A 24097-nucleotide genomic window follows, 5' to 3' on the forward strand; every position below is an offset into this window, starting at 1 on the left:
AAACTTCAGACTTCTTAGCTACCTCTTCTGTGATAGAATTATCACGTTCTTTCAAGGTGGCCATGTGCTGACCCAACTGTGCCCTCAACAAGCCTGAGGCTGACGCTTGTTCAGATCTATAACACAGAAATAGGAGACACATTAGAAATTTGTAGTATTGGGTTACTTATGAGATTCCCATATTTTCAAAGGCCCCTTAATCAAGTTGGTAGAAGATAGTTCATCCAGAAAAGTCTAGAACCTAATATATTCTGGACTAAGGGAATTTCCAGAGTCTTGGTATTTCTTTTTTAATTTTATTTTGGTTATGATTTCATTGCTAGATGAGCATTCTCAACTTTGGCTGCATACTGGAACTACCTGGGGAGGTTTGCAAAATCCAGGTGCCTAATGCCACCCCTACAGAGTCTAGTAAAATTGGCCTGAGGTGTGGTCCAGCCATTGGGATTTTTTAAGGCTCACAGAGCGATTCTAATGCGCGGCCATGGTTTCAAATCACTGCACAGATAGTCACCCTCCTCTTAAGTGTAGTTAAGAGAAACAGATCACATTTCCATCTCAACAACAGTTGATTCCTGTTATATACTTACTATGAAATTTTTTAAAAATTAAGATATTATTAGGAAAGAGTTAAAGGGAAGCCTATATTGCTGCCTAGACTACGGTATTTAGATACTAAAAGGAACCAGGTTCCCTTAGGGAAATGCCCTGTTCTAGTTCTGGGGCAGGAAATGTACAAGACGAGCCTGGAAAACCTTGTCATACCAGAAAGTACGGAAGCTATCAAAGACCACTGAGTCATGTCAAAAGGCCTCAGAGGCCATCTTGAAAGGGTTCCTGCTGGCCAAGGACGGGACAATTTGAGCACCAAAAAGAACAATGAGTGCAATGGACTTAAACACAGCAAATATATAAAAATCTACAAGTTCATTTAAAAAATAAATAATAAAAAGTTTTAAAAATAATAAAAAATCTTTGGATTCAGCCTCAAAAAGGAAGGAAATCCTGTCACATTCTACAACATGGATGAATCTTAAGGACACTATGCTAAGTACAATAAGCCAGTCACAAAAAGACAAAGACTGCATGATTCCACTTACATAAGACACCTAGAGCAGTCACATTCACAGAAACAGAAAGCAGAATGGTGATGCTAGGTGCTGGGAGAGGGAGAAATGGAGAGCTATTTAATGGATATGAGTTTCAGTTTTGTAAGACGAAAAAGTTCTAGAGATCTGTTGCAGAACAATGTGAATGTACTTAACACTACTGAGCTGTACACTCAAAAATGGTTAAGATGGTAAATTTTATGTCATGTGTGTTTCACCAAAATTAAAAATATAAACAAATAAACAAACCTTTGGAGGCTGCTAGGGAAACAACTTGATATTCTGAAAATTGGTAAGTAAAGGGAGAGAATCAAGCATTTATCCTGCCTTTGTGGTCAAAAAATGCATTTCACAATTAACAAGTAGTTGATGGGAAAAGTTCTTCCAACTAATAAATGCAGAAGAAATTAACAAATTAGAAAAGTCACCATTTTGTAAGTCCAAATTAATGAATGCATCTAGGAAATGATCATAATTTTGTGGAAAATGCATAACAGTAAATTTTATACTGAAGCATCAGTCTATCAATGTTCAAACCCACAGACCAGTCTTCCTAACAACATGACAACCAGACATCACATGCGGCCTGAGGGGGGTGTAATAAGAAGTACAAGCACTGGGGCAGCCTGGTGGCGCAGTAGTTAAGTGCACGCACTCCGCTTTGGTGGCCTGGGGTTCGCAGGTTCGGATCCCGGGCGTGCACCAACGCACCGCTTGTCAAGCCATGCTGTGGCGGCATCCCGTATAAAGTAGAGGAAGATGGGCATGGATGTTAGCTCAAGGCCAATCTTCCTCAGCAAAAAAAAAAAAAGAGGAGGACTGGCATCGGATGTTAGCTCAGCGCTGATCTTCCTCACCAAAAAAAAAAAAAAAAACGAAGTACAAGCACCACCTATGACATTGTCTTGCCAAAATAACTGGGCTGGAGTATCATCATGTATCTGGATTGAACCAGCAGTTTACAGGTGATAGCATTTCGATCCTGATACAAACAAAGCAAATGTAAAATGACTTTTTTGAGATAATCAAGACAAACTCACAAGAAATAGGTATCAGATAAAGTAAAGAATCTTGGTAAATGGTAATGTATTACATCCTTATATGTTAGAGATATAAGTATTTGTGAGTATTTATAAGTAAAATATGTTGTCTCTTTTAAACTACTCAAAGAAAAAAGTGTGGATGAGGGAAAGATAAAACAAGACTAGCAAAATGTTGACAACTGGTGGATCTGGGTGAGGGGTACATGGGACTTCATTATGTTATTATAGCGGCTTTTGTGAATGTTTTAAAAATTTCAAAGTAAAAAGTTAAAAAACAGTATACTAATGTCTGCAACTTACTTGGAAATGCATAAAAATAAGAGATTGTGACTGATGGATGGATGGAAATATGAAGAGACACACATATGGGAGTGCAATCAAATGTCAATGGTAGAATCTGGGTGGTGGGTATATGGATGCTCATTACACAGTTCCTTTTACTTTTCTGTATGTTTGGAAATTTTCATAAGAAAATATTTGGAAAAAAAGTAAGTCTAGGTACAATTCAGAACCTTCTTTAATAAATCTTAATTGTTATAATCTTTGCCTGACCTAACTCTAGTTTTTCCCAAGAGTTGAATAAAGTGGGATGGGTCATCGGAATCCTTGAACTTATTTAAAAACTTCCCAGAATGATTCTAAGGTTTCTGGCTGGTTTGGTAGAAAGCCCCTTCAGCAACTTGCCTTTCTTGGTTCTGTCTAGACCTCACCAATGTCATAATGCACCCAATTCCTTTGTTCTGTTTCTATGTAAATGAAGCAACCTTTTTCTACATTTGGTTTCACAAGAGATTTCCCTACCGGGAAAATGCAATCACAGGCTACCAGCAAATTCTAGTCCATTCAGCCGTTTCATTTCTCATAATGAGTAAATCAATTGTGCTTCTGGTCTGAAAAGATGTTTACTTAGGTTGAGTTAAACCTGGAAACAAGTTGAAGTAGGGTGAATTAAGTTAGTTCAAGTAGTTGGGATGGACTGAATTATCAGAGACCGTCTCGCTGGTGACTGATACACGTGACTTCTGCAGAGGCAAAGCCAAGGCAAGAGGCTACTAATGTCCCCACCAACTGTAACCATCCTTTGGGCTCTGGTATGAAAGAACTAGCTAAGGTTTCCTATAATTATTATACAGACCTCACAAAAGGACAAAACCCATTAATTGACTTGCATGGGGTCAAATAGCAAATGAGCTATGGAAGGAGGTACAGCATCTAGACTCTGTGACTTCTGAACAGTTAAGCCAACACTTACAGCACAAAACCAGGCTTTCATGCAGATTGATTTCAGGACAAATTGGGTGAGGAGTACAACAGCCATGGCTCTCCTTGCATGGAGTCTTGCCCATGTTTCTACATAAACACACCAAATCAGAAAATTTGCAAAGTGGTACAAAGGATTTTGTGTGTGTGTGTGTGAGGAAGACCAGCCCTGAGCTAACATCCAATGCCAATCCTCCTCTTTTTTGCTGAGGAAGACTGGCCCTCAGCTAACATCTGTGCCCATCTTCCTCTACTTTATATGGGACACCGCCACAGCATGGCCTGACAAGCGGTGCGCTGGTGTGCACCTGGGATCCGGGCCAGCGAACCCCGGGCTGCCACAGAGGAGCGCGAGCACTTAACCGCTTGTGCCACTGGGCCGGCCCAAGGTACAAAGGATTTAAAGGAGTTTTTTTTTTCTCTTTCGTCTACTTTACATTGGAAAATTTATAACATCAATGCCACAGAGAAAAAACAAAGTTCAATGTCAGCTAAATTATATACTCCTTTAATTAAAAAGATAATAAAAGAATAGATTTTAAACAGTCTATAATTAACTTCATACACTTGGAATGGCTTCCAATCAGAAAACTGCAATTTAAGTAAATGTACCAACATTTCCTAATTACAACTGATTTACAACAGATTGGTAACTTGACCAAAGTTTTAAATGCAGACAAAATAGTAAGTACCCTGAATTTTATTCTGAACATAATAGGCAGAATAAAATAAAGAGGTTTTTACATACTGTAATCCAAATAATATAAAGCTGACTCAATTTTTCAGCATGAGTTTGGGAGCACAATTGGGCAACTGTATCTGAAAGTAGCCACTAACAAGAGACAATTAATTAGTTGCACCTGGAAAAAAAATAAAATAATGAGTACTCTCAATATGGATTTCATATACGATAAAATTACTTAAGTAATCATTTTTATGTTAAAATATGTTTTCCAGAAGGCAATAATGAACAAATTTTTTATCAATTACCCCAAATGACATGAATTATATTTTAATAATTCACGATTGTCTAAAATAACAACTTGGTCTTCCACCTAATAACAGTAAACCTTTCATATGAAGGTCTTTGAACACTTAATCCCTGATATAACAAAAATCAATAATGATGATAGGAACGGTTTTGTTCTTTTTCCTTTTAAGATGCTTCACTTTGTGAGCAGGAATTCAGAAGTCTTCTCACTATCTTTTAGAGTACGCTGTGGGGCAGGTACCCCATTTTGCAGATGAGATTATAGTAAAGAGATAGACCTCGACAGCCATGGTTGGGTCAGGGGCACAAGCAGGGCTGCCGCCACACCAAACACAGTTCTCTTCAACAGGCTTTAAGGAGTTCATAACCCATTAGAGCCTTCCTACTCTGCCTGGCTTAGAATTCTAATGACATCAGTGTCATTAACAATTAAGGAACAAAAGTAGATCATTCTCTCCAAATCTGTGTTTCTGAAATAGTTTATCAAGTTGACCAGTTGACTGCTTTGGTCCAGGGGAGATCTCAAAGCAGATGGGAATATATCACTTAGGGGAGTGTCCAACAATAATTCCTGGGTGCTGAGGGGCACAGAGGGTGGCTAGAGCAAGAAGAGCAGCAAGGAGCCCGATGCCATGATTAAAACTTGTTAGAGGGGCTGGCCTGGTGACCTAGTGGTTGAGTTTGGCGTGCTCCACTTTGGCAGCCCTGCTTCACGGGTTCGGATCCCAGGTGTGAATCCACACCACTCACTCATCAGCCATGCTGTGGCAGTGACCCACATACAAGATAGAGGAGGATTAGCACAGATGTTAGCTCAGGGCTAAACTTCCTCAAGCAAAAAAAGAGGAAGACTGGCAACAGATGTTAGCTCATGGCTAATCTTCTTCAGCAAAAATAAATAAATAAATAAAACTCTTTAGAAAGAATCTGTATTTAAAGACCTGACTGCTTATCTCTCAAAGGTCATATAAACACTTGGCACTTTTTCCAAGGCTAGACAGTGAACCAGTGACAATCAGTGTGCATTAAACAGCACCCCCAGTCACAACACACAATGGGGCATAAAAGGGCAATCCTAATCGTAACAGAACATAACACTGACATTAGTAATCATTCCTGACTTCTTTATCTGGCTTAAAAAAATGATTGTGGTAAAGAAGCAGTCTTGCAGCCTCCAGATATTAATTTTAAAATTTGTGTTGGTCATAAAGAAGGATCATTTCTTAGGGAAAGCTGATTTATACATAACTGTAGACCAACAGTCATGCAAAATGCAACCTTTCATAATGGAAATCAATGCTCTATTATGCATGTTGAGAAACTATACAAATCTCTAGTCTAGTAGATGTAGATATTTTATCTCATCACCCACAATCACAGTTTGGCAGCGTAGGTTGAGAGAGTCACGCAATGAATCATTTAGTCTAACAAGTCAGTTTGCACAGAGAATTATAAATGCATATATGCTTTCTATGCCACATACCACAACTGTGGTTTATGCAAAATAGTATATCAACAGATACAAAAAGCAGTGAGAAAGAAACAGGGGCCTGGTTACAGAGCCTCACAACACATAATCACCAAATGACCTACAGAGTGCAGAAAGACTCCGCCCCAGACAGCTTCTTCCACCGCCTTGTAAAGGAGTATTTAAGACTGCTGTTTTTTATCTTGCATGATAAAACAACAGGAAAGAGGGGGAGCCGGCCCCGTGGGTTAGCAGTTAAGTGCGCGCGCTCCGCTACTGGCGGCCCAGGTTCGGATCCCGGCGCCCACTGACGTACCGCTTGAACGGCCATGCTGAGGCTGCGTACCACATACAGCAACTAGAAGGATGTGCAACTATGAAATACAACTATCTACTGGGGCTTTGGGGAAAAAAAGGAGGAGGATTGGCAATAGATGTTAGCTCAGAGCTGGTCTTCCTCAGCAAAAAGAGGAGGATTGGCATGAATGTTAGCTCAGGGCTGATCTTCCTCACAAAAAAAACAAAGAACAAAAAACAGGAAAAAGGATTTTCTTGCATTGCCCTTTACTGCTTCAGGTTGAAAAGTTACTGACCAGGAAGGTCATTTCCAGCATTTTCCACAGTTTGGAGATCACTAGTACAGATGCAGAAGGTAATGTATACACTTTCAGGACTTGTGAACCTCATCTTGTGCTCTGTTAAATGGAACATATGATTGGCCAAGTCTTCTTGTGCCAAGGTCCTTTTAGAAACCATCATCTTGACTTCTCACGCTTTCGTGGGATTTATGCTGAATTCTACTCTGAAGAAAATCATTAACATAAAACAGCCTATGTGGCACACTGAAGGTAGAGAAAATGATGTTAGATATAAGATAACCAGACCCAAAGCCCCTCTCACTCTCAGCGAAACAAGGTCCTTTCAGGTGGGCTTTCACAGACACTCATCTGCTGACCATGCTCGAGAAATAATTTGTTCTCTGCTAGTAAATAGTGGGGATATATTTTAATAAAAGGAAATATAGTCAGTCCCCAAAATAAAAATCAGAGTTAGGTCACTGGCAACAATTATGCAACATGAATTAGGCACCGACCAGGTACCAACACCGGACAAACCATTACACAAATTACACATATGTAATTCTATGACCTCAATAAGTCGCTCAGATGCCACAAAGCTTCTGGGGCCATGAAAAGAAACCCACACTACCTAAAAGGTGGGTAGAGGGTACAGAACAGATTTCTGATTGACTCAGGAAGGATGTACAAGAATCATGGTTCACATGGCCAACTACCCTGCAAATAATTAACCCCCTATCTCTCTCATCCTAGCTTTATGGCCTTTAAGGGATATCCTTGAAGTGGTGGCTCTCAAACCTGAGGGAGGGTAGTTCCCTTAAGGGCTCATTAAAACCCAGGTGGCTGGGTCTTACCCCCAGATTCCTGATTCAGTGAGGCCTGGGCGGGGAAAACGTGTTCCCAGGTCTTGTTGATGCTGCTGGTCCAGAGACCATACTTGCAGATTGGGGGCCTGTATCTTCTAGATTGGGGGCCTGTATCACCAGCATGACCTTGGAAATTGAGGAATCCATCTGGGGTTTGGACTTGCCAATGACATCCCTCTAGGGTGGTGGCTAGACTAGATTATATCCTGGGTTGTTCACGAAGGTATGCTAATATACCAGATGAAGGCTACCTGTGCTCCCTCCCCCCAAGTAAGCCCTTAAAACATTGTTATGAGTAGGGATTGAGTGGATATATCCAATTAACAATTAGAAACAAATACATTTACAAAGAAGTTAATGGTCAAGTCCATAAAACAGTTAAACTGACAACTACAAGTGTCTATCCCAGTGGTGACCGTGTGGACTAGTGTTTTGTTTTCATTTGGAAGCATCTGGGAACAAGAATGGCCATCCTTCCACAGCAGCAATTTCATCCCAATAATACCTGACTTGCTTTTCATGGCTGCCACCTCCAGGTAAGAGTCTCGGAGGCTGGTGAAGGACAGCTGTTCCACAGGCTTCAAGGTCTTCTTTCAGAATGTCACTGTGATTATAGAGCCTATAAAATAAAACAGGTGCTGCATGAGATGTTTATTTAAGCACAGATGGCCCAGCTTCTAGAATCTACGGAGGTTCTTCGTGGTTTATTGAAATATATCTGTAATATAATCTAGACACAAAAATGCAGCAACTAGACTATCTCTCGACAAAGATGTAAAATGGGGCATTTTGAAAACCTTGTTTGTGTGTATGTGGCAGTTTTAAATCCATCAGTGGAAGTAACTTTTAACCCTTTGAAGACTTTAATGACCTTCAAATCGACAGCTGTGCCATCTCATTCCACATTCCACCTGACTGATAGGAATGCTAGATAATCTTAACGGCAGAAAAGGCTAATTTTCTATTGTCAATCATAACAAAGTTAGATCTCCACAACTCATGTGAAATTTACTTAAATCGTCACTGCTAAGAAATCGAAAACTGCTGGCTGGATATTGGTTACGTCCTCTATTTCTGAACGCAGAAAAATGACTATTATTTCTCCATTCAGATCCCACTGCAATACAATTTTCTTTATTTTTAGTAAGAAGAGGAAGGGAGGGAAAGAGGGATTTAGCCTTCATTATCTATTTCCAGTCTACTGGGGGACTGGTCTAGTCTAACAATTTGGCCACTGTTTTAGGTTAGGTCTGTCACGGTATCATAGTAGCTTCCAAAGAGACTGGTTAGAAACTTCCTTTAAAAACATGTCCATTTGGGGGAAAGCATGATTCTAAAAAGCTATAGGAGAAGATATCAAAGACAAAACAGTATTTCTACTTTAAAGAAGCTGATGACATACGTAGTTGGGAATATTCAACATGTACTCCAAAAAGAAAATGAAGCAACTTGTAAAGCAATGTGTTAATTAGCAACGTCTTACTAACTTGTAGTTAGTACAACAGTGGGTTAAGTTACTGGATCCATTTGATGGCCATGTGCCTAATATCAAAAGGATGAAAGAGATGTGCTCTGTTTGTCTATTAGAGGGCGAGTGACAAGTGTAGGCTCAGGCACCCTGACTCTGAAGCAGGCTTTTATCCTGGGCAGGAAATATAAATGTCGTGTCATGTCCACCCCCCCCACCCCCCCACCTCTCATTCAAGCCCTATTCTGGACCCTAGGCCACCCTATGGGCACTCCAGTTCCTTGCCGTGTCTCAAGCTCTTGTCTAAACTCTAAGCCTAAGATTCTTAGTCCCTCTGGGCTACATCCTGTGTTGGATCCTTCACCTCTGAGCTCTGCTGCCAAAAACCTTCCATTTTTTGATGGGGTTGTTTTGTTTTTTGTTGTTGAGTTGTATGAGTTCTTTATATATTTCGGAAATTAACCCTCTGTTGGATATATGATTTGCAAATATTTTCTCCTAGTTGGTGGGTTGTTTTTTCATTTTGTTCATGAATGGCCAACAGGCATATGACAAGATGTTCAACATCACTAATTATCAGGGAAATGCAAATCAAAACTACAATGCGATTTCACCTTACATCCATCAGAATGGCTATAATTAACAAGACAAGAAATAACAAATATTGGAGAGGATGTGGAGAAAAGGGAACCCTCATACATAACTGGTGCAAATGCAAACTGGTGCAGCCACTATGGAAAACAGTATGGAGATTTCTTATAAAATTAAAAATAGAAATACCATATGATCCAGATATCCCACTACTGAGTGTTCATCCAAAAACATGAAAGCAACAATTCAAAGAGATTTATGCATCCCTACGTTCATCACAGCAATATTCACAACAGCCAAGACATGGAAGCAACCCAAGTGCCCATCAACGGATGAATGGATAAAGAAGACATGGTATATAGATACAGTGGAATACTACTCAGCCATAAAAAAGACAAAATCATGCCATTTGTGACAAAATAGATGGACCTTGAGGGTATTACACCAGGCAAAATAAGCCAGACAGAGAAAGATAAACACCGTATGATTTCACTCATATGTGGAAGATAAACACGTGGATAAGGAGAACAGATTAGTGGTTACCAGAGAGGAAGGGAGTAGGCGGAAAGTGAAAGGAGTAAAGGGGCACATATGTATGGTCACAGATAAAAACTAGACTATTGGTGGTGAACACAAAGCAATCTATACAGAAACTGATATATGATATTGTATACCTGAAATTTATACAATGTTATATGCCAATATGACCTCAATAAAATAATTTAAAAAATAAATTAAAAAACAAACAAACAAAAAACCTTCCAGACTCCTGGCCTATATGACTTATAGTACCTATAATACTTCTTTTTCCTTTGGCAAAATCTGGGTCCTAATTCTTCCTGGAAGGCTTTATCTCGTCACCACTCAATTCACAAAATAACACCTGCCCTTAAGAAAAGGAAGACAGGCCCATCGGAGGTAAGCCAATTTCAGAGCAGTAAAGGAGAGCACATAATCACTGGGAAGGCAATCAGGAGTTGTGAGGCAGTAGAGAGACAGAGAGCTCCTTGGCATCACAAGGGCTTGACTATGGAGGAGGAACTTCAGCTGGGCAAGATTTAGACAGAAGGGGAGATGACCCTTTAAGCTAAGGGGCGGCACAGGCAAAGATGTGAGGAAATGCCAGGGTAGGAGGGGTGTCGGGACCAGCAAGGACACAAGTCTGGCCAGGTGGGGGTTGCTGTTTGTGGTGATAAGATAGTAATGGGAAATAAAATTCAATATGAAACTCGGGTGAGAAAATAGTAATAAATCTTGCGGATTTCTGAGCTATGGCTGGTTTCTTGAAAGCAGTGTTTTTGAGAGGGTTAGCCTGGCAGCCGTGCACAGATGCAGTTGGTGAGGGGACAGACACGAGACCCAGACCACAGCCAGGAGACTGAACTTGTGCTCTAGATGGCAGGGGAAGAGTGTGTAAGTGGGAGAGCAGTGGTGGGGGTGGCAGAGAGGGAGAACAGTCATTCACGGCTCAGCTGGGGGGAAGTCAACGCCCACAGCTGGTGGGGTGGGCTCGCGAAAAACTGGGGTGTGTGCCTCACTCAAAGGGCCAGTCACTCTCAGCTCCCGCAGCGGAATGTGTCTCAGTGACGTCGATCTTCCTAGTTTTCAAGAGAAGCTGGAAATTCACAATTGCTAGTTTTATTTTTACGTGACATCTCTCAAATTTAAAAATCTGGCAGCTAATTCAAAAGGAGGTTAAATACTATGCTGGACAAACAGAGCTGGTCTGCAGGCTTGGGGTCTCCAGCTTAGACTGCCTCTAGTCTCACCTCCCACCCCAGGTGGTAGACCCTGAGCAAGGACCAGGGCTTGATGTTTCTGCACCTCCTCTGAAATGCTGGTACAATGGCGGAAGTTAGCAGATGCTCACCAATGCTGGGGTACCACAGTGGGGTATAGGCAGGGTGTTCGGGTGGGAGCAGCCTCCCTCCAGGGAGGAGTATTTTATCTCCCCCATTCTTAGGAATGGTGATAAGAGAAAACAGTTTTAGTGGTTTTATTACTGTTTATAAATGCTCTACAGACAATGCACCCTTTGTTGCCAGTATGCCCACCCCCCACCCCACCACGGTATGCCAGTGCTAAATAATACCTGATTGTCCAGTCAGGACAGATGCCAGATAACCTTTGTTCTTTTCCAATCTGATCAATCCAAATATCAGGCTTACTTAGACTAGCTCTTCTCATACTTGTCTAGGAGCTTCTCTGACTACCTCATTCACAGGGATCTTTCTTATCCCTGAATTCCTTTAGCACAATACAGACAACATCCTACATTGTACTGTTCTCTAGTTATGTCATGTCTGTCTAGTCTTCTCAACAAGACCAAAAGCTTGTTGAGAACAACAATTGGACTTCTGAATTTTTATCTTACTTGAAGTTTCATGTCGCACTCAGCACAATACTGAAGACATACTTAACACCACGAGTTGAATGACAGGCCAAGATTTAAACCTAGATTAGAGAAATCCATGACACCTATTTTTACAGTATGTTTTTATATGGTTGCTGTTAGACCAGTCCAGGGCTTCCATGGCGTCCATGGCTTGGCAAGGAGCGATCAATAAGACGGCCACAAGTACTGTCTGCACAGAGCTTATGGTCTACTCTCGATTAACTCAGAACATTCTCTGGCTAAAAGACAAGTTGGTCTGTGCTTAGGGTTTCTAGTAGTTATTTCTCCACGTGATACCTGACTTTAGCTTACAAAATATTCATCAGTCCTTTGCTGAAAAAATCTCTATTAAAGAATTCAAACACTATGGAGCTAAAGATTAAAGACTATGTGTTATAAAAAACACTATCCTAGAATTCAAGACCTCAATTTCTTTCATGTCTTCTATTTGCATTCCCATCAAAATAATTCCAACTGAAGGGGCATCAGTCTGACCAGCCCATGCCCAGTCCTTCCTGGGGAATATGTAGACGGACCTGGCACTAACACACTGGGCCTTACCATCAGTTTGTCTCTGTGAACTCCAGCAAGTGGACAAACGTGATGGATGACAAGTAATCTCTAGAAGCACAAAAAGCACTTTAAAGAGGTATATTTTATTTTACCCAACAGTGCAGGCAGATAATAAATAAATATTTTTGGCCAAATTTAAAGTAATTGCTTTCTAGCTTCATTTTCATCTTTCAGTCACACAGAATTTAAGAGATAATTTAAAAGAAAACAACTCCACTCCAGGCTAATGGGAACACTCAAAGGAAGGTACAATTTTTTTTGGAAGCAAGGAAGAGAGAAAAAGTGCCATGCTTTTCCTTTCAGTACTGCAAACTGAGAATTACTTTTTGGCAAAAATGACCCTGTATGAGGGCTGTAGAAAATAAACTTTTCCTTAACCCCACCAGGTAACTTCCACACATTCCCGTGGGTGTTATATCAGAGTGGACATGTTTCAGTTGCAGCACTAAAGGCATGACTTTCAGGTTTTATTTTCTCTAGGGAACAACAGTCTCAAAATGGTGTGGTAATCACTGCCCATAACTAGTAATGAGTTTACTTCATAATTTACATAATATAATGTTACTTTTAAAAAGTTTTATAAAATACATTTACTGTATTTTTAATGAGACTGAAGAATAATAAAGCACCATAGTTGGTCACATCCAGAACAACGTTTTGGGGAAGGAAATTGTATTGCTAAATGAGCAACGACAAAAAGGCATCATCTGCAGAGGTGGTCTGTAGTTCTGAGTGTGGGGTTTAGGAACAGCCCATATACAGAACGGTGGGCAAAGGGCAACACGACCGGCCTTTGCTTCCCATTCCAGTGCCTGCAGAACACTGGCCTGCACACTCAACTTCTTCCTTCTCATGGGTTTGACCCTACCCTCCTTCCAAAACATAAGAAGGTTTTGATCTTTAAACTAAGAACACATGGCCTGGATAGAAAAGATTACTTTTAAAACCATCACTTTGGGGCTGGCCCGGTGGCATAGTAGTTAAGTTGGAGCGCTCTGCTTCGGCAGCCCAGGGTTCTCAGGTTCTGATCCCGGGTACGGACCTACACACCGCTCATCAAGCCATGCTGTGGTGGCATCCCACATACAACATAGAGGAAGACTGGCACAGATGTTAGCTCAGGAACAATCTTCCTCACCAATAAATAAATAAATAAATAAATAAATAAATAAAGTCTTAGTTGCATATTTTATCTCTATTAAAAAAATAAATAAATAAAACCATCACTTGATCATGTTCTGGTTCTGTTTTTCACTTTAATTCCCAAGGAAATTTGTTGATTACAATCAACAACATTTAAAATCCTCCTAAGACCCATGAGAATTGTTAAGTCTAAACAGAAGTAACAGAATGCATTCATGCACCCAACACTCAAAGACCACAACTGCTACAAAATATAACTAACGAACCAAAGCGGGCTGTTGTCAGTCAAACCCTGATATGCTAATTCAATTTGTGTAGCTTACTGGTCATCCTGAAGCAATTTAGCACCTTCACCAATAAGAGAAAACCTCCAGTGACCTCCCACCCACAGGTACACAAATACATCAGAGAACCAGAGAGGTCTGTAGAAGCCCTACCTCCATAAAGATGCAAATTAAGATTTAAACAGTGTAACAATTGGCGAGAGCTAATCCTTTTACAGAGGTGTAAATGGCTATTGAGAACTGAATTCCGGCTGCTAGCTTTTGTTAAGTAGCATTACAGACAAGTTTCACCCAAGAGTAATGCCACCAATTCTGAAGACTATTGATAAAATAGTTTCATAAAGCCAGTGCAATTTGTTTACTCTGATATCAAGTTTCCTGACCATAAATCCAAACATGTAAATATAAACCACATCAAGAATTAGTGCCCTGGGAAAATAAACTGGGAGGAACTATCTCAAGCCTGACACCCAATGGCTGGAACAGCTGTATGTGCGGCCACAGAGAAGTCTGTATACGGGGTTTTGTTTGCCACACAAAACAGTTGTAGAAAGGACAAACACATACATAGTTAAAGAGTATTTTTCTTTTAACGGGCTGTCTTACAAAACCTATGTTTTGGTGGCTCCCTTGGTCCCCATTGTGCAGCCCCCTGGGTGGTCCCTTCCAGGGGGCCACTTGAAGGGAACACAATGCCAAAAATGAGGGAAGGAGGGGACAGCAACACAAAGGCCAACAGAGCGGGGCGGTCTGCAGCGGCAGGCTGCAGCTAGGGGTCAGCAAACAAGGCTCTCTCTCTGGACCCAGGAAACAAGGGCTCCTTCTCCATACCTGGAAACAGCGTGATTAAGCTGACAGCTTGAATTATGGGCTGCATTTTGTAGGGTACGGTCTGCCTGCGTTAAGGTCCTCTTTATTGTAGCAGAGGCCTCACAAGCAAAACCCTTGCCTTTTCCCCCTCTTTGGCTTCAAAACATCATTCTGTTCCATTTTAATTTTCAGAACTACTCCTTCTCCCATATCACCTTTCCTTTTTTTGTTTTTTAAGTTGCTTAATGAGGTGCTGGGAGGCCTGAGAGAATTTATAATAGGGTGTTTCCCTCTACCCTTAAACAGAGATAACCAGCCTGAACCCATAATGAGATTTTAGCAGCCGAGTCATTAGCGATGGCTGCATAAAGGATGGTTCCTTTATGAAACGGATGTGTTCTTTTTTTTTTTTTATTATTTATTTTTTACCCCAAAGCCCCAGTAGATAGTTGCATGTCATAGATGCACATCCCTCTAGTTGCTGTACGTGGGACACGGCCTCAGCATGGCCAGAGAAGCGGTGCGTCGGTGCGCGCCCGGGATCCGAACCCAGGCCACCAGCAGCGGAGCGTGAGCACTTAACCGCCAAGCCACGGGGCTGGCCCTGAAATGGATGTGTTCTTAATTTGCTCTTTGATAGGTCTGTGGATCCCAAACTTAACACCTGAGTTGATAAAAATCCTCTTTGCTGGGAAGGTGAACACTGGAAACATTTACTCTTGCTCCCTGGATTTCCTTTAAATCAGCACAGATGTGTCGCCAGAGGGGTGTTGTCATTAGGGTGCTGGCTGCACCCTCCAATCTGAGGTGCACACAACAGATTTATGGAGCCAGTCACCTAAAGTGACCTGGCTTTAAATATCTGCTGCAAAAAAGAACATAGAGGGTAAATGTCTTATCATACAACTTTATGCCTTTGATAGTGCTCAGGGCAAGCTACCCCAGGAAGCACCACTCTGGTATGCAGATTATTTCGAGCTGAAGACAATAAGGACTCAGAGAACTCAGGAAGAATATTTGAGTTGCCCCTCCCAAACTGCCTAAAGAATTTAAAACAAAAGATCTGTTTCAGGAAGGAGTTATTATCATGACTGCTATAAAGATAATGTAGGATAGAGGTTACAATAGAAAAGGCACCAACAAGCCCATCTTATCGGAAGTTCTGTCTCTCTGGCCACATGCTCTAGATGGCCCTGCGAGGGGTTACCAGACAATCATTTACAAGGGAAGTCTCCATTTGTAAAGGTATCTCCCTCTCTGTATTGGGAAGAGAGGGGATGACCTCATTTCTAGAGACTTATCAATGTAGAAGGTGAGGCCTTAAAACTGCATAATAAGCCTTACTCTTGTTTACAGTGCTTTAGTGATAATCTCCTGTAACTGACACCCCCCACCCCCAACATCCTCCTTGTCTTTGGTTGGACATGGTATTTAAGACGAGAATCTCTGCTATTGTGTTGAGAAACGCAGTGTCCCTGCTTTCTCCCATGTATACATGTTATTAAACTTGGTATTATTTTCTCCTGCTAACCTGTCTTGTTATTTGGTCAGCCATAAGAACCTTAAGGAAAAGGGCAGAGGGAGATTCCCCCTCTTCCCCCGACACCTTTCAGAAATGTAATACAATCAGGCCTTGTATTTTGACTAAATTTAAAGAATACTATGAACATAATAAATTTTTTTATTAGACATTATCATAATTGGTTCTATAATTAAACTCTAGAGGGCGCTTTTTGTAAAAGGGCATCTGATATTTTCAGGGTAGAATCATCTTTGCTGGAGCTTAAGGACTAACAGAGGATCATAAAACAAAACACCAGACTTTTGCTGTTACACGGCTCTCCATCTGTCTCCACATGTGTGTATGTGCATGTGCAGGTGTACGTGCGTCTGTAAGAGAAGAGACAAGGAGGACCAGACTGGGCTGGCAAAGATTATGCTACGTGAGGGGATCCAGGGAGAAGGCAAATCAGAAGGCATGATGGGATGGTGGATGGGCTTACTGAGGGCTCAGGCAACGTTCAGACTCTGAAATAAGTTAGTATGTCACTTCTCTGGGATAAGTGAGTCTCCTTAGAAGCCAATTAACTCTGATGAATGGGAATGGGGTCTAGGGCAGTCACCCTCCACTGAGGGAGAGCTCAGACCTGTAGGGCAGGTCCCTCCCTGGGTTCTGACTCATTGTTCATTGTTCGGGGCCCACCTCCATGATGACAATGAGATGGGAGTGGCAGCACCCTGGGAGGGCACCAGCAGGAAGGAGACTGAACACTTGGCTATTAACGATTGCCTCCTGCTATGTGAGTATGGTAGAAATCAAAGACAGAATTACTGACAAAATTGTGCTGGTTTTCTGCTGGCTCCTTCAGAGGGCCAATACTGTATTAAAATGAAGAAGCTGAATCAATTTATTATTCAAATGCTCATTCACCTAAGAAGCTGCTAAAAGGAAGCCAAAAGAAACAAGAAAGTGAATGATAACAAACCATCATTATGAATGAATAAAGGGGATTAACCGGGAGGAAAGGCAGGCGGGATGCAAGCTAGGAAATAATGCCCTCCTGGGTAGACCCTGGGAGCCAGGTGAAAAGGCTTCTCGTCAGTGTGGAAGTTCAGGGGATGTAAGACAAGCACATCCCCAATTCCAGGTAAGTACACCTTTCAAAACAGCAGAAACCAGTTTCAGCTGTGCCCATGATTACAGATGTAATAATGCTCCAAAACAACCATGTCCAGCATACATCCATGTAATATATAACATCTGATCAGCAAGCACCATCAATCCCAGACCCAGCACTGGAAATTCTTTTAGGGATTCAATTATCCTAGAAAGTTGTGCTTTTCAATGTTTAAGGTGGCAGAACACCTGGAATTCTTAGAACTTTCTGTAAAATATCATGAAGTACTGATATACGTCATTTCATCACACAAATTAGGACCATTTTTACTAGCGGACAATGAATATATGTATACAACATAAAAATCAAACCACTAACACAAATACCCATGATGAAAAACCAATCTATCAAACCTAACAGGATCAGCTGATTTCACATTTTTCATTATTATTCATTTGGTACTCTCATTCATTTTCTCTTCCAGTAGGCAAGCTATAGCAGGTAACCAAAGTTTTATTAAAATAATTTTGAGGAAGTTCTCAAAATTACAAAGATTTATTTTCCTAAAAATTGGAAAAGACCACTTGACTCAATAGCAGGAGAATTCTACTGGAATATATCTGAGAATCACTGCACTAAAGAAAACGAATCTAGCATTGTTTTAAGCAGCAGATTCAAACACACTTCCAGTCCACAAAAATGACAAGCAAATTAAAATGAATTTACACTGACAAAGGAAAATAGAAAAAAGTTAGACAACTAGTTGAAGGCCATTAAACACAAGGTGTTCAGAAGTGCTCCTCACATCTCTCTTGTAGGTTAAAGTAATACTGTAAGTCTCCTAACTGGGACTCAAAATAGTGAGATTCAGTACAAAAGCACAAGAAAACATATCAAGGTCTCACTTATTGCTTTTTGAGTTTTTCTTATCTGCTTGGCCTATCTGCACAGATTCCCTCACAAAAGCCCTCACTGAATGCAAGCTTTCCCACTCAGTTATCAAGCTCAAATGTTCCTTATCAAATCCCAGCTTAAAATAAGTTTCGTTTTTCTAGAAGCCTATCACCAATAGCTCAACAACTGCTCTTCAAAAGGTGAGAAATATAAGTTTAAGAGAATAAAAGGGAAGATGAGCCATAAGGAACTGATCAAGTCTAAGATCAAGGTGCTGGCTGGCTTGGTTCCTGGTGAGGGCCCACTTCCTAGCTTGCAGACGGCTGCCTTCTTGTTGTGTCCTCACAGGGCAGAGAGAGGAGGAGAGCTCTCTCAGGTCTCTTCTCATAAGGGCACTAATCCCATCACGAGGGCCTGACCCTCATAACCTCATCTAACCTTAATTACCCACTAAGGGCCCATCTCCAAATACCATCACATTGGGGGTTCAGGCTTCAACATATGAATTCTGCAGGGACACAACTCAGTCCATAAGAACACCGCTGCCACCATCTTGTTCCTGGCCTAAGGATGAGGTCAGCACTGAGGATGACAGAGCAGGGAAACGGAAAGGACCTGGGTCTTTGATGACAAAAGTGAAGGGCAGTATCAACCAATCCCAGGGCCTGCTTTACTCCCGGACTTCCAGAAATAAACAAAAATGTGTTTATTGTTTAAGGCAGTTCGAGACAGTGTTCCCGTTATTTGTAGCCTGGTATATCAAGATAATTAATAGGTAAATGTTCAACAAGGCCAGAAAGCCAAGTTTGAAAAAAGAACTCTGATGGATGGCTTTTCCATAATTCAAATTTACATTTCATTGAAAAGAATTTAAGGGAGGTATCTTAAAATGATGATCCTACCCCTGTCACTCTGCTCCCCTACCATGTCTCCTTTTTATAAATACCAGTAACAGCAGAATCTTTGCTCTTGGTGTGGCTGGGCCAGCACAAAGCAGGATCGAGGGGCTGTTCATGTGCTGGGTGTGGAGGGATAAGAACAAGACCCCTGTAGCCCCTGAATGTGTTCCCCTGGCCTGCAGTGGTGCTATACTCTGCCACATGAGCCACTCCTTCAGCTGGAGTGACCAACAGTTCCCTAGACATGGGCCATGCTGGTCTGTCTCCAGGCCTGTGCTCCAGCCATTCCTCTCTTAAAATCTGGAATGGCTAATCTCCTTTCATCAGCCAAACCAATCACCATGGCTATTCTGGTTTTCTATTGCTTGTAATAGCTAACCTGAATTTAGTGGTGTAAAACAACAATCGACAACTTTTTGTTATGCTCATGGCTTCTGCGGGTCAGGAATTTGGACAGGGCACAGGGCAGGTGGCTTGTCTCTGCTCTGCAATGTCAGGGACCTCAGTCTGAATATCACGGGGTGATGTGGAACACAGGTGACTGGAATTATCTGGAGGCTTCTACACTCACATCTGGAGCCTGGGCTGGACTAAATTCAGGCTCAGCTGGGCCTGCTGACTGCAACACTGACACACGGCCTCTCCCTGAGGCTTGTTTGTTGTTAGCCCCACTTTCTTGGAAACCTGGCCATATTCCAGTCTCTCCTACCTTATTTGAATCTTAAACAACCAAGACTTGACCCCTAGAGTCTCCTCTCCAACTTTTGAAACCATAGGTAAACTTGTTCCACTCAGAATAAACTACTTTTAGATCTCAAATTTGTATTGAAAGAGGTCTAATTTTTCTGCAGCCCTCGTGGAATGTGGCCTGCTGGTTCCCTCCCTAGCAGAGATGCAGGCCTGCTATATTCTCTCATCAGCCTCCCTAGTCTCTCTTTCCCCCTGCCCTCCCTTTCTCCCTCTCCCCAATCGCCTCCTCCCTCCCCTCCCTCTACATCTCTTATTTGGCTCCCGGAGTGCTGGAATAGGGCCTCTTAACACTTCATTGAGACATCTCCCCAAAAATGTTGTAACTCACTTAAACATCAAATGATAAGAGGGATTCTAGGAAAACAGTGGCAGCACAGCCTTTATTTTTAAAAATCTCCCTGAATTCCCTTATATAAATATAAAAAAATGATAGAACAACTAGGAGAGCAAACCAAAAATTCATGCATAATATCTATGACAAAATTATGTGACAAAATATGAGTGAGTGGAACAAACTACTGATAGCAACTAAACCCCCATTATATCTGCAATTGTACAGAAGGAAGTGGAGGGACAGCAAAAGTATGAATGACGTTCCTGAGAATGCAAGAACCTCCACATCGTCAAGCGGTACTCACTGGCAGGCTGAGGTGAGAAGGGCAGCCCATCTGCAAGGGGGCTGCAGGTCCATTTCAAGGGTTAGAACAGAGGGACTGCGGTAGGTGCAGGAGCAATCCGGGCCCTACCACTCCAGAACCTTACCAGTCTAAGTGCCGTTTCAGCAGAGCTCTGCACTGAGGAGAAGCTGCTGGGAGTGAACTCTAAATTGAACTTAACTGGGACAATAACGGCAGAGGAAGAATCTTTCCATTTCAAGTGGAGGAGGGGAAAAGAGCCAAGGGATCTAAGAAAGTAAGAGGCCACATACAAACATTCTGGGAGAACAACAGAAGAGGGAGCTCTGGAGCCATAAAACTAGGAAAGCCAGCCTGGCCCACCTGCCCCGCCTGAGTGCAGGAGAACTCCTCTCACCAGACATAGGCCCAGAAAAGATTCCAGGTCTCTTTATCAGTAAAGCGCAGGTAACGACACCTCCACTGCATAGGGCTGCGGCAGCAGATGAGATAATGTATGTAAAGCAGCTGGCACAGCATCGGGTACACAGTAAGCACTCAAAGATGATCGAAATTATTACCATTATTATAAACATTAGCATATCAAGTTTATATAACAACCTTAAGCCTAACTCTAACAAAAGATTAAAGATTTCAGTTAGGCCACAGTGAAGTGTGGTAAAACACCACTGTCCCACTCCAGAGGACATTTCCCAAGTTGTCCACCCCGGACTCAGCACCCTTCTCCGCAGAACAGTACTACCCAGTACATAATTGCTCAATTCTGCCTCTCGCCTTCCCTTTCCCCAGCTGCAGGCTGACCCTTTTCCAGCTGCTCACACATCCTTGCTTCAGAGAGCCTCTTACAGCTCCCTGGTCTACGATTTTCCTTTATGATCAATTTTCCGCCCTGATTATCTTGTTTCTGGAAGGTATCTCAGGTTTTAGGAAAACTTCTGATCACACCCAATTGGATGATGATTTCCTGGTTGAACTCGCAGACTTCTGGAGCCTCGCTGGTGACCTCATGTACTGATGCTAAGCACAAGCTCTACTTACGGTGCATCATACCCAACACTTCTCAGTGAAAAGGGCTAAATAAAACAAACTGTCCATTTTGTCAGGATTCTGATTCTTTGATGCTAGAAATTAAATTTATCAAATTGCTAAGAGTCAGAGTAGGAGAGACAGAAGCCAAGTTCATTTCTGACTTAAAAAAAAAAAAAGAGGTTGGCCATTCCCTTTATATGTCATGTATGTCCCTGCATCTTGACTTCCAGAACCACACTATCAGATTACCATTAACTATCAAATGCCAACATGTGCCAGTCACTGTACCAGGTGCTTTAGCTGAAAAAATCAATCTGATGAAGATAGTAAACTAGAACTTTGAAGTCAAATTTAATTAGTCAAAAGATGATACTGGTCAAAAGGAGATCCAAGACTATAATCACAAAAGGTCATGGCTCTGCCAGTCTTCCTGTGGTCTAGAGCAGGGAAAGAGAAAGAGAACATTCCAAACAAATCACTAAGTTCCTGATTTGTTTCTTGTGATCATCTCTAGTTAAAGAAAGGGAATTAGGGACAGGGCTAGCCTGACAGGAGAAATAAAAGGGAACAGGTTCATATTCTGGATAATTTTTCATAAATGTGTACAAAACATAATATTCTGAAATCGCATATTCTCCATGTCAGCAGACGGTTATGAGTTTGGAAGGCTTTCTAGTAACCACACATAATAAAATAAGAAAGTACTGTGTATAATTTAAAAGGACAAATTGTTAAAAGACTTGGGAGGGCTCATCACAAGGAAAGAAAGATGAAATGGAAGGGGAGAAAACTGTTCCACCAATAGATTTAAAAGGTAAAAGAAAAACTAAATTAGAAATGACTTTGTCAAAGCTATGCATTTCATAACTAAAACTGAAAGTGGCCAAACGATATCTGGTTTCCCCGGCCTTCAGAAAGGAAGCAGCAGCCAAGTGGAAGCGACTATGAGGGAGAAGGGAAGAAGAGACACCAGGTAGGCTTCAGGGTGCTGATACTATTTCTTGACTGGGTGGGGGTTACCAGCTGTGTTCACTCTGTGATAATTAATGGAGCAGTACACTCATGATTTGTTCACTAGTATGTAGGCTATACTTCAATAATAAAATTCATTTTAAAAAGAGCACATGACAAGGACTTCTGCTTCTTGTAAAGGCATCCTAGGTAATGCAGGCCAATCCTTGCACTAAGAACAAAAAAAAGTATAAAAAATATCTCTTTGATAGCTTAGAGAGATAAGGCAGTGATGAATTACAGGATCAAAACCTAGAAAAAAAGGAAATTCAGAGAGATAAGCCTAACATCTGGGGCAATTTTTCTTTGAAGGGCATGTGCCAATTCCAGAAAAGGCAGCTGAGAGTCTGAGAAGCTGAGTGGAGCTCCAGGCAATCCCACAGAGTGGGAGAATAAAAACTGAAGTCCAGGTCTACCAACGAAGGGGAACCTTAATAAATCACCCACACTTTGAACTGGAACTTCAAAGGGCTGCTTCCTGTGGATAACGGTGAAACTGAGTCTGGCCCTCAAAGGGACCAAGGCCTGGCTTCACACTGTCTCAATTCTTCAACCTGGATGAAAGGGACCCAGGATCACTTCTGCCCCAGGCACCTGCCAGAAGCAAATGCAAATCCTCTTTAGAGGAGGAAAACTTCCTTGTCCTCAAATCACTCCCAAAATGCTCCTACACAATATCCATTCAAAAATTGCCAGAGATTTGAGAAAAACAAGACAAGAGTGATTAAAAAGCGAGAGAAAGAAAAGAAAACAGAAGCAGACCCATGGGGAAGAAATGGAGATCCAGTCTCTAAGGTACTTATACTGTCTGGAAAGAAAGTAAAAATATTAATTAACAACAGATTTTGAAAGGTCAGAAACTTATAGATGAAACAAAAATTAGTAAATATATAGGTGATTAGAATCATGTAATTATTAAGCTCGAGCTAACGGAAACATACAGAACCCTACCCAATGAAGAGTGAATATACATGTTTTTGCATTATGGGCATTTATAAAAATTGGCCATTACTATGGCCAATCAACAAAGACCAAAGGACAGATGTTGTTCAGAACACATTCTCTGCCAACAATGTGATAAAATTGGAAATCTATAATGAAAAGAGAATCCTCTTTTCCCCTAATATGTTTAGAAACAACCAAAAATCATTTTACATAATACCTATGTCAAAGAAAAAGATATAATAATTATAAACATTTAGATACTTAAATTAAAATACTTAAAACTGAATGGGAGTGATAGCATTATTTGTCAAAACCAGTGGGGTGCAAGTCAAGCAGTACTTACATGGAAATTTAAAGCCTCAGAAGTATATGTTCTAAAATGGGAAAGATTGAAAATTAGGCATTCAACTCAGTTAGAAAAAAACCACATGGTAAAACCAAGCAAAGTAAAAAGGGAATAATAAAGATAATAACAGAAACAAACGAGATTTTTAAAAAGCAACAGACGGGATGAAATCTGATTATTTGGAGAAATTAATAAAATAGACAAATCTCACGCAGGATTGATTGATGAAAAAAGTTGGGCAGACATAAAATTATGAATGAAAAAGAAACATAATTATTGACACGGTAAAAATTCTAAAATATAGGGTCCAGCCCCGTGCCCTAGTGGTTAAGTTTGGCATGCTCTGCTTTGGCGGCCCAGGTTCAGTTCCCGGGCGTGGACCTACACCACT

General features: G+C 41.3%; 1 protein-coding gene across 1 annotated transcript in view; it reads right to left on the reverse strand.

Moving 5' to 3' along the window:
* The window catches only part of LOC131402408 (centrosomal protein kizuna-like), a 66744-nt gene that overhangs the window by 26856 nt on the left and 15791 nt on the right, over window positions 1-24097 (reverse strand). The window contains 2 exon segments of the mRNA XM_058537183.1: window positions 1-116; window positions 7821-7934. Coding sequence (XP_058393166.1) covers window positions 1-116; window positions 7821-7934 — 230 coding nt within the window.

The sequence above is a fragment of the Diceros bicornis genome, unplaced genomic scaffold (genome assembly GCF_020826845.1).
Source record: "Diceros bicornis minor isolate mBicDic1 unplaced genomic scaffold, mDicBic1.mat.cur scaffold_100_ctg1, whole genome shotgun sequence".
NCBI lineage: Eukaryota > Metazoa > Chordata > Mammalia > Perissodactyla > Rhinocerotidae > Diceros > Diceros bicornis.